This window comes from Apostichopus japonicus, chromosome 20 (assembly GCF_037975245.1).
Source record: "Apostichopus japonicus isolate 1M-3 chromosome 20, ASM3797524v1, whole genome shotgun sequence".
NCBI lineage: Eukaryota > Metazoa > Echinodermata > Holothuroidea > Aspidochirotida > Stichopodidae > Apostichopus > Apostichopus japonicus.
This window is the reverse complement of record NC_092580.1, coordinates 24,090,738-24,106,143: the sequence shown is the minus strand read 5'-3', so window position 1 is coordinate 24,106,143 and position 15,406 is coordinate 24,090,738. Positions and strand designations below refer to the sequence as shown.

General features: G+C 35.9%; 2 protein-coding genes across 15 annotated transcripts in view; one reads left to right on the top strand and one right to left on the bottom strand.

Annotated features, from left to right (window-relative positions):
- The first annotated feature begins 664 nt into the window (after positions 1 to 664).
- On the top strand, positions 665 to 9,453 carry LOC139962237 (coiled-coil domain-containing protein 77-like). 2 transcript variants are annotated; one of them, XM_071962276.1, is made up of 11 exons: positions 665 to 817; positions 1,928 to 2,215; positions 3,105 to 3,268; positions 3,487 to 3,605; positions 4,081 to 4,176; positions 5,243 to 5,373; positions 6,255 to 6,349; positions 6,997 to 7,216; positions 7,530 to 7,655; positions 8,387 to 8,539; positions 8,854 to 9,453. In XM_071962276.1, exons 2-11 carry the CDS (start codon positions 1,928 to 1,930, stop codon positions 8,998 to 9,000), a joined length of 1,539 nt encoding a protein of 512 aa, XP_071818377.1. In that variant the 5' UTR covers positions 665 to 817; the 3' UTR covers positions 9,001 to 9,453. The 2 variants fall into 2 exon arrangements, with proteins under 2 accessions (XP_071818377.1, XP_071818376.1); XM_071962275.1 differs by having other exon boundaries at positions 689 to 843.
- A 1,148-nt stretch (positions 9,454 to 10,601) lies between these two features.
- The window catches only part of LOC139962235 (uncharacterized), a 150,336-nt gene continuing 145,531 nt past the window's right edge, over positions 10,602 to 15,406 (bottom strand). For all 13 annotated transcript variants that reach the window (XM_071962263.1, XM_071962269.1, XM_071962270.1 and 10 more), the window contains one exon: positions 10,602 to 15,297. In XM_071962263.1, the coding sequence (XP_071818364.1) occupies positions 15,175 to 15,297 (123 nt within the window). In that variant the 3' untranslated portion in view covers positions 10,602 to 15,174. The remainder of the gene's footprint in view (positions 15,298 to 15,406) is intronic.

Genomic DNA, 15,406 nt, shown 5'->3' with positions numbered 1-15,406 from the left:
AAACCACTTTGGGAATCCAGAGATGGGCCAAAGAAAACTTGAACATTTTATCTCAAAATTTTGACTATTTGATCTCAATGTTATTTTTGACATCTTTTTTCACAAAGGTAATTTATATAGTATTGTACTTTTTAAACTTTTTTTCCAAAAAATTTCGAAAATTACTTCCAGCACATTTGTTTTCTTATCGTGTAATTTCAACTATTTGATCCCAGATCACCAACTTTATCCAAGAATTCAATTTATGATGTTGATATTTGGACTTATTCCGATAATTCCAACATTTTATTTCAGAACGTTCCGCCTACCACAACTGAATATGACAAATCATTTTAAACCCACCATAAAATAAAGGTTTCTCCACATAACCATAAATGAACTTGTGTCATTGTCATATTATATGAGATTCCTTATGGATTGGTATTTGATAAGGGAAATGTACGGAAATAAATGTGAAAACCATCGGCGATTTTCATGGTCGATTACGTCACCAGGTCACGGAATCTCGTAGCCTCAATCTCGTAGTTTACTTTCAGAGTAAAAACTGTGCTTGTTATTTCGATCGAGCGCCCTCTTAACCAAATTGCGGCGTTTTTAAAATGTTTTCTTGGTCTTACAGAATTCCTAGAGTGCGAATCGATTGCCTAACACACTTTATACGTAAGGCTACATGTATTGGTGGCATAGCTTAGGTTACAAGTCACATAGGTTTACACGGTAAAAGTCTTCGAGTTAAAGTTTGAAACTATAGTGACGAAAGTTGGAAACAAATGAAAACGAGCAGTACAATCATCATTTACTTCATAAAGCACGAAAGGCAAGGGCGGCTGCACGAGAGAAGTTGTGAGTTTATATGATTTTGCCTTTAGATACAGTAGGCTAGGCCTGGCCTAACTTAGCCATAGGCCTTACGTTAGAATTAGATACAACCGACTAAGACCTAGACTAGGCCTACCAGTATTTCCTGAAATTTGACCAATTTACCGAGAGGAAAACAATTAGTGTCAAAATACTAACTAACCTTAAAGTGCCTCACTTAGTTAAATGAAACTGTAAAAGCTGTTGCAGAATTTATAAAATAGGCTAGAGGCTACCGTGCATTTTGTCTGACTTGCTTCTTTGCTGTGGAGTTTTGTTTATCCCATGGGGTACCGTTGTTTTCCGCACACGTTACTTTCCGCTGAAACAAAACGGTGTTTTCCGCAAACAAATTTGTCAGCGGAAAACAACTTTTTTTTCAGCGGAAAGTAACGTTTTTTTTTTTTTTTTTTGAGGGACAGAATAACTTACTGAATTGGCACATGGAATGATTTAGGAAGGTGGAGAAGATAGGATTTAACTGTAACAGGATAAATCGGCCATGATTTTAGATGTAACTCGTAAGAAAGGTGGTGCAAAATGCGTGTTCGACTATTAAAACAGCCCTTACTTATACAGCCATTTCCAGCGAAAATCAAAGATACCGCCTTTTACAATTTTTTTTTTAAACTATCATTACGCGGACCGCAGTTTTAATACTTTATTAGATAGTCAATCCTTCATAACGCGGGTGTCCCTTTGCCCTTTTATCGGCCGACCACCACATACTTCTTTAATAATCCCTAATTACACACCCCAAGCCTCCTCTGTATTATAAGCAGCTTAACTTTTCTGACATGAACTCAGTCTATCCAACCTTTATCGACGTTCTTTGATACTTTCTCATGTTATTTTAATCATCCTGCCTGAATTTGGTATCCTAAAATATGCGGAAAATATAGTATACAGGAAGGTGAAAAAAAAGGTGTTTTCCGCAGAGAATTTTTTCAGCGGAAAGTAATCAGCAGAAAGTAACGTATGCGGAAAACAACTGAAACCTATCCCATGTACACTTATTGGTTCTGTTTAGCCCTGTGAATATATATATTACCTTTTCTTTCTTCTCTAGATGGCAAATGTCAGACCTGATCGACAACCCAGAACACCAGGGAGGTCTCCCAGGGGTCACCAGAATGTGGCACCATCACGTTTTGGGGATGTCAACGGTTTCTACTCGTTGGAGGATGTTGATGATGACGTGGAAGCACCAATTCCTTCCATAAATGAAAGACTTGGTCATCTCAGGCCATCTCGAGAACTTCTGGAATACTACCGTAAAAAAATAGCAGAGTTTGACGAAGAGCATGAGGAGATGCTAAAAAAATTGGAAAACTATAAAGTAACTTATGAACAGCAGGTGGGAATCAAGACAGAATGATTTAAGTAATTAAGTGCAAAAATGTTCATCTGCCATTAAAGGTTGAGTGATTGTAAAGGATAGCTGCAATGAACCAACATTAGTTTAGATGTGTTACAAAAAGATGAATAATCAAGTTTAATATCAGTCATCCTTATTATTTCTACCTCCTGTAGAGTTTGAAACTATTCAATCATCATTTGCATCAAGGTGGCTGTACCACTCAGAGAGTAGCACACAGACAATTACATCTGATCCTCAGTAGCAATAAATAAAACTCAATAGGGAAAACATGAGAACATAATTCATGGCATCAAATAACATGTTTACAACCCATTACAAATATGGCAAGGACAAATAGTGTTGTATGCCATACATGGGATGCTCGGTTGGTTTTGTGAAGATAATGTTTGCTTGAGTTATTAGAATCTATAAAGCAGTGATTAGCTCAACAATTTAGGCCTAGAATGGAGAACTGGCTATATCTTGAATAGAGCATTCAAGTGACTTTGAGCTTATTGGAAAGGTAAATATTTTGGATACTGGAATAGATCGATGTAGATCCATAACCTTACATAGGTTGTACCCAAATGTTTCTATTTTGTTGAGCCTTGACATATCAAACCTAGCATTCAGTAGGCCATAATCCTTTCAAGAACTAACAACAAATGTGACAGACCATTCTACAAAAAGGTATAGATCTGTCAACATATTTTCTACAATTTTCATGTACATGTCATGCCATGTTTTATGGAAATACAAATGAGTTTTAGAAGGACAGGCGCTGTACTGGTAGGTATGTTATTACCAATATGTTTATCTCTAGTTCTCTACCACAAGACTTGATTTTGTCTAATCCAAAGTATTGACTTTTTAACATTTTTTATAGCATAATGCCCAATGGGAGATACGTCAACGAGAAGAGGAAATTGCCGAGTTACAGAAGGCCCTCAGTGACATGCAGGTGTATCTTTTTCAAGAAAGAGAACAGGTTTTAAGACTTTATTCCGAGAATGATCGTCTCAAGATCAGGGAACTTGAAGACCGTAAAAGGTACATCTTCCAAGTCTTGAAGTAAGCAGTAAGACATTTTTGGGGGGAGGGGGTGTGGGTTGGGGGGGGTAGACTTGTACCATTTGTGGCAATCTTCAATGACTCCATGGTTTTTTGGGTATTACTTTCCTACTAGCCAATATCTATCATGGTATTTAATTATATAAATTATTGAAACATATTATGGACTAAAGTACAGATTTAAATTTCATCACCAGAATTCAACATTTGCTGTCTCTGGGAGCTCCTGGTGAACCGGAAATCACATATTTCTTCAAGAAACCTCCAGCTAGACCAATGGTCAGGCAAAGGAAACCACTTAAGCAACATCCTCATGGTAACAGTTAGTTATTTAGTATGTGGAATTATCATTTTATGTCATGTTAGTTTTACATTGAAATATAAATTTGTGACATCTTATTTTAAATATCTATGCAACCAAATTTAAAACAAAAATATAAAAAAAAATTGACAGAATCAGAAGTGCTTTGTTTAAGTCAAACTAGGACCCATCAAATTACAAGTAGTTCTCATATTGCAAACTCCCTAACTGACCCTAAGTATACCTAGTTCATTGTTTTTCTTGGTGGTCATTCATTGTTTTCAGTTGGTTTAGGTTTGGTGAAAGGCATTGCTACAAGGTTATAAGATTTGCTGTCAGTATCTATAGGGATTTGAAACTTTTGGGCTGCTTAGAAATTTGCTTGCTTGCAATATCTTGCCCACCTGTTGTTTTGTATGGAGCACATTTCTCAGTGATATCATTGTACCAGTGATGTCAGCATTAATAATTTTAGACTTTGTCTCTGCAGAATCTGATGGTTTTGGTTTACAATCGGAAGTATCTGGCTCAAGCTGCAGACAGCACAGACAAACTAATGCAAGGTCAGCTAAAGGAACCAAAAAAGGTGAGCTGAAAATAATTAGTGTTTATGTAAGTTTGTTTTCAGTTTCTGTGGTTTTCATAATTCCTGTTTTGATCAAACCTCATTGCCACAACAAGCAAAAAATCCTAATGCTCAAGCTGCAGACAGCACAGACAAACTAGTGCAAGGTCAGCTAAAGGAACCAAAAAAGGTGAGCTGAAAATAATTAGTGTTTATGTAAGTTTGTTTTCAGTTTCTGTGGTTTTCATAATTCCTGTTTTGATCAAACCTCATTGCCACAACAAACAAAAAATCCTAATGCTAAGGTAGCAGCGTTGTAATGAGTTCTCCCAAATGTGCAGTCTCAAGTCAAATCAAATGTGGTGGAGTCAGAAGTCAATGTAAGTCATGTTTACTAAAGTCAAATCAAGTCAAGTCAAGTCAAACTATTTCAAGTAAAATCATCCCATTAGTCAAGTCAAGTGACAGTCTCTGCCTGAGTCAACTCTTAAATTGGAAGATAATTCGACATACTCACGGTGAGAATATTCATGGTGATTAAAGTCACTTTGAGTCACTTCAGAGTGATAACAGTATACACATAAATTGTCTTAATTCCAGTAAGGCCATTTCTTGATATGAGTGTCAGAATCTCAACTGAATTGACACTTCGACTTAATAACATTTTGTTGCACATGAGCACAAAGTAGCACCCATTCTCACTTCAAGGGCTTACTTGGCTTATTCACATGTCATTACTTCCATCCAATTGGTGTTAGACATAATGCTGAATTTGCATGTACACAGCCTCTTTGTATGCACACTTTTTTCTACATGCTATTACAAGTAATTACATTTTCTGGTGTGGAGTATGTAGTGGCAATAAATTACTTTCACTGCCTTCAAGAAGAGTTAAGTCAAATCATTTTGGGTCCAGAATAGAGTCAGGTCAAGTCAACAGAAAGTGTGACTTAAGTCCGAGTGAGTAACTTGACTGGTTACAGCTTTATAAGTCCAGTAAATGTTACAAACAATATGACTTTGTCCTGGCAGTGGGTACTCTTAATGCCATAATGAGTCATACTTCCATGAGTTTATCTCACCGCAGGTAAACCTCAGTTACGGGATGAGAACGAGGATCCTGGTAAAGACGATCTCCCTGATTCAGAGGTGTTGCTGCTACAAATAGAGGCCTTACAGGGACAACTGGAGGAACAGACCAGGCTAGCAAAGGAACAGGTATCTCATGTTTGACTTACATGCACAAACTAACTGATGGCCACAATGAATGGCAAGATATGATGTGGATGTATCGCTGTTGTTGGTGACATGTACTGTATCATTCAAAGTCAATAGAGATTTGATGTGGATGTATAGCTGATGACATGTACTGTATCATTCAAAGTCAATAGAGATATGATGTGGATGTATAGCTGATGACATGTACTGTATCATTCAAAGTCAATAGAGATTTGATGTGGATGTATAGCTGATGACATGTACTGTATCATTCAAAGTCAATAGAGATTTGATGTGGATGTATAGCTGATGGTGGTGACATGTACTGTACCATTCAAAGTCAATAGAGATATGATGTGGATGTATAGCTGATGGTGGTGACATGTACTGTATCATTCAAAGTCAATAGAGATTTGATGTGGATGTATAGCTGATGACATGTACTGTATCATTCAAAGTCAATAGAGATTTGATGTGGATGTATAGCTGATGACATGTACTGTATCATTCAAAGTCAATAGAGATTTGATGTGGATGTATAGCTGATGACATGTACTGTATCATTCAAAGTCAATAGAGATATGATGTGGATGTATAGCTGTTGGTGGTGACATGTGTATCATTCAAAGTCAATAGAGGTCTGAAGAAATGGCATCTAAATCAATTTGATAACAGTGCATTATGAGATGTGTCAGGTAGTTGTAACCTAGGCAACTATTTCCTAAACACTTACTATACAACTATCAACAGAAAGTCTCACTCATCAACATTACATTGAAGAAGACTATGTATGGTAACTGTGTATTAACTATAAGGGTCTCAGTGTACTTTTGTTATCAAATTCCTAATGCATTATTACATTCTCATCTGTGTTTTGTTAGGCTGATGCTTTGATGGATGACAGGAAGGTCAGAATGGAGGAATTACAAACAGTTATAGACAGAGACAGGGCTAAAATGGAATCTCTACAAGCAAAGTAAGTTATGTGACTAGACATTTTAATATACTTATGTTTACTCATGAAACTCAACATGCAGCAGCATTTTCACAACTAAATTTGCCCAGTTTTAGCAAACCGATTGAAGGGAAGTGATTTTTGTATGTGATCTAGACAAGCACCAGTGGTTAACAGCAAACAGGATCTGTGTGCTATTAGCAAGAGTTCAAAGTGTGGCAGTTGGTTCTAATACTTTGGGTCTTAAACACTATCCCAGAGCTAGGTCTGGATGGTTGCATTCAATGGAGGCAGTGTGGAGCCTGGTTTAGCATTTTAGCTGATAACCTTCCATAAGGCAGCTGGTGTAGTGTTTCATTATTTCAATTTAACAGGTTCACTTGAGTTACTGACCTGTGCATTTTCTTTTCTTGCACAGAAAAAAGTGTAATCAGCTGGTGATTTACATCATCAGTTTAATAACCACTCTCCCTGATTCTTATATGCAAGCTAGGCTAGTGTATGGCAGTGTCGTATTCCAAGGTGCTTGATATTTCAAAGAAAACCAATTTTTTTAAGTTTTAGTCATCGGCTGTCAGATTAAATGCAATATTACTAACACTTTATCTGGGATTAGGCAGAGTGAAAACAGCTCACTTTAACCATTTCCTTTTGTCATTTGACCTTAGGTTACATCACACACAGAACCTGTTGTACGATAGCACCAAGGACTTTCTAGGACTGAAATATCAGGGTAGAGCTAAAGAGAAGCAGTGGATGGCTGAGAAGGACAGGCTGCTCCGAGAATTAGACCACTGTAAGGAGCAGCTAAATGTATCTAAGGAAGATGTCTTACACATATCAGATCACGTCTTGGAGCAGAGACAGTCTCAATCCCTTGAGATGGAGGTAACTTTGATTAAATCCCTGAAAGGATAAATATATGTATACATTGTAGGAAGAATTTTGAGGATTGTTTAGGAACCACTCTTTGTAGCATCTATGTTGAAATAAACTAAATTTTCAAAGAGATCGACCATGGCCTATCCGTCTCATGCAACAGCCCAGAGAAAAGTCAGTTTTCACATTTAATATTTGTTGTCTCTTAAAGCTTGAGTTGCCCTGAAATGTACTTGCCGATAAAAAGTTCACCTTTTTGGATACAACATTTGATCTTATTTTTAGTTATTCCAATTGACATTTGATCACTTCTTGCATTTAGTCCATGGAACAGCAGCTAGATCAAGCCCAGAGGTTAGCAGAGATGTATAGAGAGCAGGTCATCTCGATGGAGGAGAATTTATCCAGAATAAGAGAAAAGGAAGATGTTAGCAAAGAGGTCTTCAAGGTAAATCTCATTTTAATCCTTGGCATGATAACATCTTTCTCAGTAGCCTTACCCTCTTAAACTGGAAGACCACTGTAGTAATTTTGGATTGTTTGTATTCTATGCTGAATAAAAGCAATTTTATTCCCCTTGTTTGTATTTCCTTTCCTAACCATTTTCTATGCTTGTAGTGAGTTAGTACTTGTATTTCTAGCATATTTGCAAGTTCTCATACTTGCCATTATGGATTTGCACTTGTTCTTTGGGGTATTTTTAAATCAAGAGTGAACGATTCCTCCTGTTTCAGATACTCACACTTTAACTCGTACTCTTGTTGTTTTACTTGAACATCAAGTCTGTCAACAACAATATTTGCTGTAAGCAATGATACTAGAAAAACTGACAGGGAGGTTCCATAGAAGTGTTAAAAGAGTGAAGAAGTGTTTGGCAAAGTGTCACAAACTTGTGAGACCTATAAGTTTGTGGGGAAGATGTTTGAATGATTCACCTGCAGGAGGTGTTAATCATCAGCGACTGAATGGCTGAAAATGGTTGAGATGGTTGAGAACGGCTGAGAATAATCAGACCAAGGTTTCATTTTGTAATAACTCCAAAAGCAACAGATATGGGATTTTAAGAAATAATTGGGATTTTAAATACACATCCAGAAATATCACTAATTATTAGTTCAAGTTGTACAACAGAGAAATAGAAGATGTAATCAGTCTCTTGTGATTTCTTTCATCATCCAGGGAAGAACAGAGAAACTAAGTACGAGGCTTCAGTTGATGAACAAGAGATACGAGGCACTGGAGAAAAGACGTAACTTGGAGGTGGAGGGCTTTAAGAATGACATCAAAATTCTGAGAACTAGATTAAAAGACGTGGAAAAACAACTTTATAAGGTGAGAGAAGTCAGGTGCAATGAAAATTGCATGTGAAGAATTAGAAGGAAAAACATGCACAAAAGCAGGAGAGGCGTAAAAATGTAGCCAAACAACGAGGCCAGAAAATTCAGAGAAGTTAAAACTTGGGACTCATTTGAAAATAAAGAATTGTTCAGCTATTTCTTGGAAAAGGAGAAACATAACCAACAGGTCAAATACCTTTTCCTTTCCTCCATTAAAAGCAAGAAAACTATTAGCTTCGTAGTTGTATTTACTCTCGGAATATGCACTTTATTGCAATCATTTTTGTTTTGCATTTCTGCAAATCCTAGGTTTCTCTTGGCTTTGGGGAGGATGGAGACATGAAGATGTTGACGGACGTTCACCGGACGGCCAAACGATCGAAACGCATGCAGAGCGATTTACACCAGCTGAAGGCTGCCATCTATGGCATGGAGAACGACCTACGATGTCTATGACATCTACCAAGCGTGTAAATCAAAATCTTCTTGTTTTTTATATCAGCTGATTATTTATTTATAAACCTTTATATGTATTCAGAGAATTCTCATGCAGGTGTGAGCTCTCAACCAGGCAAGTTGCGATACAGTTGCAGGCTGTTGTTGTTTTTTTCTTCTTCTTTTAGAGGAACTGCCATTGTATGGTTACATTTGCAGATTTTAAAAAGGACCAAAGAATTTAAAGTGTGAAGTTTATGATGTGATGCCTTTTAAAATAGTAACAATGACATGAGGTCAAGAGTTTAGAGAGAGTTTTTTTGAAACGGTATTAATCTTTTACTTGTAAAATATATACAAATTTTAACCAGTCCTTTTCTACCAGACTGTTTGGAGAATTTATAACTAGAACATTTCGTCTTCTTTTAAAAGACTTGTTGAATAAAGAATGTAGCATATTTTAATGCAAAAGAATTTCAATTATTTGTTTTTGAGTTGTTTTCAAGCCTATCAGCAGAGCTGTGGTTGTATGACCAGGAAGCCAGCAATATATCTATAGGCTTACCTGTTGGAAAAACAAAAGATGCATCCATAACAGAGGCTTCCTTTTGTGAGACTTAATGATAGCCTTGTACTCATAGGAGAAGTATATCCTCGAAGCTGTGTGTTATGTTTGGGAACAAACCTTGTTTTAGTTTAATAAGGCAGGAATTTTCATTCCAATTATATGGCTTTAACCTAACCTTCACAGTTTGAAGAATGTGTGTTTAATGTGTTGTTCTAATTCCCAAGTTACATTTGTGAGCAACCAGCTAAAAGGCAGAACCACCTTCCTGTATACAAGGGTCAATCATCACCAAAATAAATGCACTAGGACACAATGGTGCATATTGTGATCAACCAAATAAATGCACTAGGACACATTGGTGCGTATTATGATCAACAAAATAAATGCACTAGGACACAATGGTGCATATGATCAACAAAATAAATGCACTAGGACACATTGGTGCGTATTATGATCAACAAAATAAATGCACTAGGACACAATGGTGCATATGATCAACAAAACAAATGCACTAGGACACAATGGTGCGTATGATCAACAAAATAAATGCACTAGGACACAATGGTGCATACGATCAACAAAATAATTGCACTAGGACACAATGGTGCGCATGATCAACAAAATAAATGCACTAGGACACAATGGTGCATACGATCAACAAAATAATTGCACTAGGACACAATGGTGCATATGATCAACAAAATAAATGCACTAGGACACAATGGTGCGTATGATCAACAAAATAAATGCACTAGGACAATGGTGCGTATGATCAACAATATATGATCAAAGTATGATCAACAAATAAATGCACTAGGACACAATGGTGCATATGATGAACAAACTAAATGCACTAGGACACAATGTTGTGTATGATAAAACTAGAGGTTAATTTAGCCATCTAAGGATGGCTGCCAGTATCTTTGAATTTGAACATCTCAGATATATCACGATTCAAAACATATTGACTGGAGTAGACCTAACCTAGTAACCATTGTTATTAAAGGAAGAGAATATAAAGGAAAAAAAATAAATACACGAACAACAGAAAGGATTCGTTTTGGTGTGGTACAATTAGAAACCCATGCGTCTATATTTTCATAAACTTCTGCAATATGAAGCACACATCCTGTGCTTTCAATTCACTGGCCAAGAGAGGACAAACTAGTTAACAGACAAGACCGATGCTTTACACAAACAGTAGCATGCATTTGTCACCTCACACACCAAAATATAATAAACAAAGAAGGGTACTAATTGGCATAATTTCTTTGTGAGTAAACCCTATTGTTTAAAAAAAAAAAATAATAACAATAATACAAATTTTAGTTTAAATAAACTTGAAATGATCATTTTTCTCTTTTATACAAAAGGTCGTTATATGTGCAACATTTTTATTTTTCTCAGCATTTTACTTTCACAAGTTTGGGGTTTGATACTCATTTTGTTTATTCATCTCTCTCGTTTTTTTGTTATTTTTCGCTGATATTGACAAATTGCACAAGTTTTTGTTGTTGAATGATAAACACATTTGTCGATGAGTTTTTAGCCCTCTCATTAATATTTTGTATGCTTTTCAAAAACTAATTAAATTCTTTTTCAAAGTTGTACAAAAAAAAGGGTGAAAATTATATATATATCATAAAAAAAAAAAAGAACAAATTTCTCACCAGGAGACAACAAAAATGTAACATATATTAAGATAAATTATTTGATATATCTCTTTAAATCTGTGTACCCATTTAAACACAAAGGGTGACATAAAATACAAGTGAATTCTGAGTTAACATAAACAGAAGTTACATGGCTCTTTAAAGGGGAAAAACAAATGGCTAATATTCATATACAATGGCATAGTTAGCTTGCTCTCCTCATCCTCTAAGAAAAAAAAGTTTTAACTAAAAAGAAAAGAGAAAAAAGAAAGAAAGATATGCCACAAATTTTAGCAGCTGATTTGGGATATCACCATGGTTTCAGACAGTTGGAGCAATTTCTTTGTTTCAGCAGATTTTTTTGATAACGGACAGTTTGAAACTTAACATCCATTGATACATCACTAAGTTCAAACCCACAAGACTTACTATTTTGAATTTTTATTTATTTATTTTTCTCTTTACAGTGTTGCTTAGCAGCCCTTCAATCCACTTATGATATGGTACAGCATTCTATTAATAGATGATTTTTTTCAAGTTCAGATCCAGGGAATGTTTTTAATTCCTAGTTTTAGAACAACCTTGCATTAATACCTGGGGGAGGATGCCCATAGACCCCATACAATGGGAGTCAGCTTTCAACAACCCCGGGGCCACCGCTCTCCCCTCCTTCAGGAAACCCTTAAATCTGTCCCTGATTCTGAAAAGTGCTATCAAGCTCTAAACAACTGTTACGTCAATTCATTGTGCCGACAATGTGTAACCATGTTCCAATACTCACTAAATGCTATCAGTTCTAGCATTGCTTCATACAGCTGCTGATATTTATTCAACATTTAATGACAAGTAACAACTAACAATTCTGCCCAAAAATAAGTGGTATTGGCAAAGTATACGCTAGACTTATATATTTAGTAGAAATGTAAAGAACATTTCAACTAGTTCTTTCTAGGTTATAGACATAGTTGCTAACACTGTCTTCATGCTTCACAATAGCAACAGAATGTTACCTAGCAACATCTGCACTGTGCAAATCTCATGTTATGGACATGCAAATGTTTCCAAAATCTGACTTGAGAAAAGAGAAGGTGAAAACTAACATTAGCAATACAATTTCAGTCAAATAGAAGACTAATGGACAGAATTTTTAGAAATATTTGTAGTTTTTGATAAAGCTGTTACATGAACCTGAAAAGAGGCGATTATAAATGTCAAGTGTTTTGTTAGACATTGGAGTTGTACATAAAGTTTTGAAGTTTCTTACTGTTGCTAATGGTTACATCACATGCTAGGATGACCATTTCTCATACACATGGAATATCTCACAAAAAGACCACACCCAGGGACTTCAATGAGTAATTATCATACGATGTATAATGCAAAATGGTAGAGCTGAGTTAAAAATGCATTGATACAGTTCTGTGACATAGATGATAAAGTATTAGCCTTATATTGTTAATACAGAGTACAAAATGAAAAGTATTTCAAAACAGAAATTATCATCAGAGAAGAAAACTAGATGTATTTAGTAAAGTTAACAAAGAAGTCCAAAGAACATAACAAAATCAAACACTTCACTTGCCATGTTGTAAAATATGTATGGTTAGTTTGTGAATAGTAATTTTTGCTTTAGAAGTTTTTCACCCTCCGAGTAACTTTATCCTGTTCTCACAGAACATGTCCTTCATTATCTTATATTTTTTGGCAAGTCTTTTAATATACTAAAGCTAATACTACAGGCAAGGGTTTAAATGGTGCCATAGCATAGTTTCTTCTCAAAGTTTTTAATGGCTCCAGACAATGATGGCTGGTCATTTTTAATAAAAGTTCCTGTTGCAGAGATAAAACATCCATTCTACATCCTGGTACTTGAGAACCTCCCAGAGAGGACACATTTAGCCCCACTGAAATGCCCTGACAGGTCTCTTATCATATATCACCGTTAAATTTACCCAAATTTTTTATACACACCCACGGAAAATGCATGTTGTGAAAAATAAGGTGGTCTTTTTTTTCCTTTTTCTTTTTTATCTATTTCTTAGAAATGTGCAGTCATTCAAAGTTTGTGTGATATCTTCTTTTCTAAAAGTTTGGAATTATTTCATTTGCCTTGTGAAATGTATATATTTACATCTGAAATGTGACAAATAGTCTTGCATGGACTTTCCCTCATAAAGTGATGAAAAAATTGGAGTATTTGACTATTTGTTCCAAGGGAACGAAAAAATTGTGGGGTCAGCTCATGCTTATGTTTCTTTTCATCTGTTTTTCTACATAGAATAAATTTGAAATTGTATTTTACTATGGTAATATAACTTACCATTTTCATAAACCTGTTTCAGGTTAAAAATGATATCTTGAATTTTATTACATGACTAAACATGAATGCAGCACTGCAAAAATATTATTATTCTTATTTATTATCGTTTTTGGTTGTTGTGGTTTGCTAAAATATCCATGGCTCGCCTCCACAACTCTGTTAACTAATTTGTTGACTGTAATCCTGTCCTTTAATTAGTACTCTGTATCACCACTGTCAACCTTATTTTATATTCGGTATTTCAGAGTAATTACAGTAAATTGCTTCTTGAGGTTAAGATGCCAAGTGACCATTATTTGACTTTTCTAGCATATTAGGAAGCTATACTGAAGACCTTTCAACAACCAAACCTGAAACACTTAATGTTTACTGAACCATGACTGATCATATTTGTCAAAAACAAACAATCTCTGACTTTTACAGCAAGAATGGAGATGAATATACTTGTACGGTGAGTGATATTGGTTATACCCGGGGGTGAGGGTGGAGAGAGGGGGGGCATTGTTCAGCTTAGTTTTGCACTGCTGGATATCTATAAAGCACTCACTTTCTATAAGGTTTGTAGATGTAAAATAAAGACCTGGAAAGTGTCATAATCTTTTATATTCCTGTTTCCCCTGAAGTACAAGACAAATCACAGATTTGAAGATGCTTTTCACTTGAGCCGCTGCTCTGTAAACTAATTCCCGAATGTTCATAGATGGGGAACTGAATGACAGTTTAGCACACATTAAATGTTATATTCCTGCGGAAATTAAAATGTAACAGTTGAGAGAAGAGAGAAGGCGATGACGACATCCATCTAGCTGTCACGCTCCTTTCGATTAGGTAACTAATAATTATTAGGTCTATCCTGTACAGAGGGTGCACTGCTATATTAAGAGTATCCACATCCTGCAGGAATAGTACAACATATCAATAACACTGTTAACAACATTCCTTGCTCGATATTTAAAGTAATACTTAAACATAATGTACAGAGGTAGTTATTTCAAAACATGTTTCTGGCATGCAATTTCCAAAACATTTCGCTTAAAGCTAACAAGAGATATTACTGAAGCCCTCAATGATGAGGTGGGGAAAAAGGACCCAAAAGTTTTCATGGAGGTTTATAGCTCTCAAACACACTGGCATTGAGAGCTTCCATGATATGTGTATCCCAGGTATCTCCATATCATCGAAAGGAAATACTCTAGATTTCTGATGTAACCAATGATATTTTAATGTAAGTTTAACATTACTGTATATCCAATAAATTTGTGCATAAGTACATAATAATTGGTCGCACTTGATAGAAAATAGCTGGAAATATCCCAGATTTTGTTTTAAGCGAGCTTTAAGAGTATCTTTTTACAACAGTACTCCAAGACCAATATACGTGCAAACCTGACCCAGTCTCTCTACCGCTCAGGGGTCAATGCACTTGTGAGAGCATGTTTAAACTGTTACTATGGTACATTGTTTATGTCTGTGGTGCTATCCAACCCGTCAACGTAGGGAAATCTTGTGTCGACACATCGGCTCGACGGACACGGCCTGTGACATTCGACCACGTTTGCTCCACTCTTGAAGAGGTGCCTCAGCAGAGTAGACGTTTCTTCGTTGCATTTATGAGCACCATGAAAATAGTTCCATCGTTTTTAACGATTATTTGTTCACGTTTCCGCAATGTCTGGATAATGTCTGCTCTCTCCGTGCCTTCGACCGGACTTGAAGTCTTGTGGGATGGGAGCTCGGCTTTTCTTTGGAAGAGGCATCGTAGCGTTGATATCAATTGGCTGCAAGAACAGAAGGAGAATAATGATATTCACTAGATTATTATTAGCTAGAATATCGTTATATGTATCATCTGTGTATTGCAGTATGGATACATAATGTTACATTATG

Bases quoted from the DNA above. Each gene is read 5' to 3' on its own strand.
- LOC139962237 (XM_071962276.1), top strand. From the start codon at position 1,928: ATGGCAAATGTCAGACCTGATCGACAACCCAGAACACCAGGGAGGTCT. The intron at 3,269-3,486 runs GTACATCTTCCA...TTTCATCACCAG, and splicing joins GAACTTGAAGACCGTAAAAG to AATTCAACATTTGCTGTCTC. The intron at 5,374-6,254 runs GTATCTCATGTT...GTGTTTTGTTAG, and splicing joins CCAGGCTAGCAAAGGAACAG to GCTGATGCTTTGATGGATGA.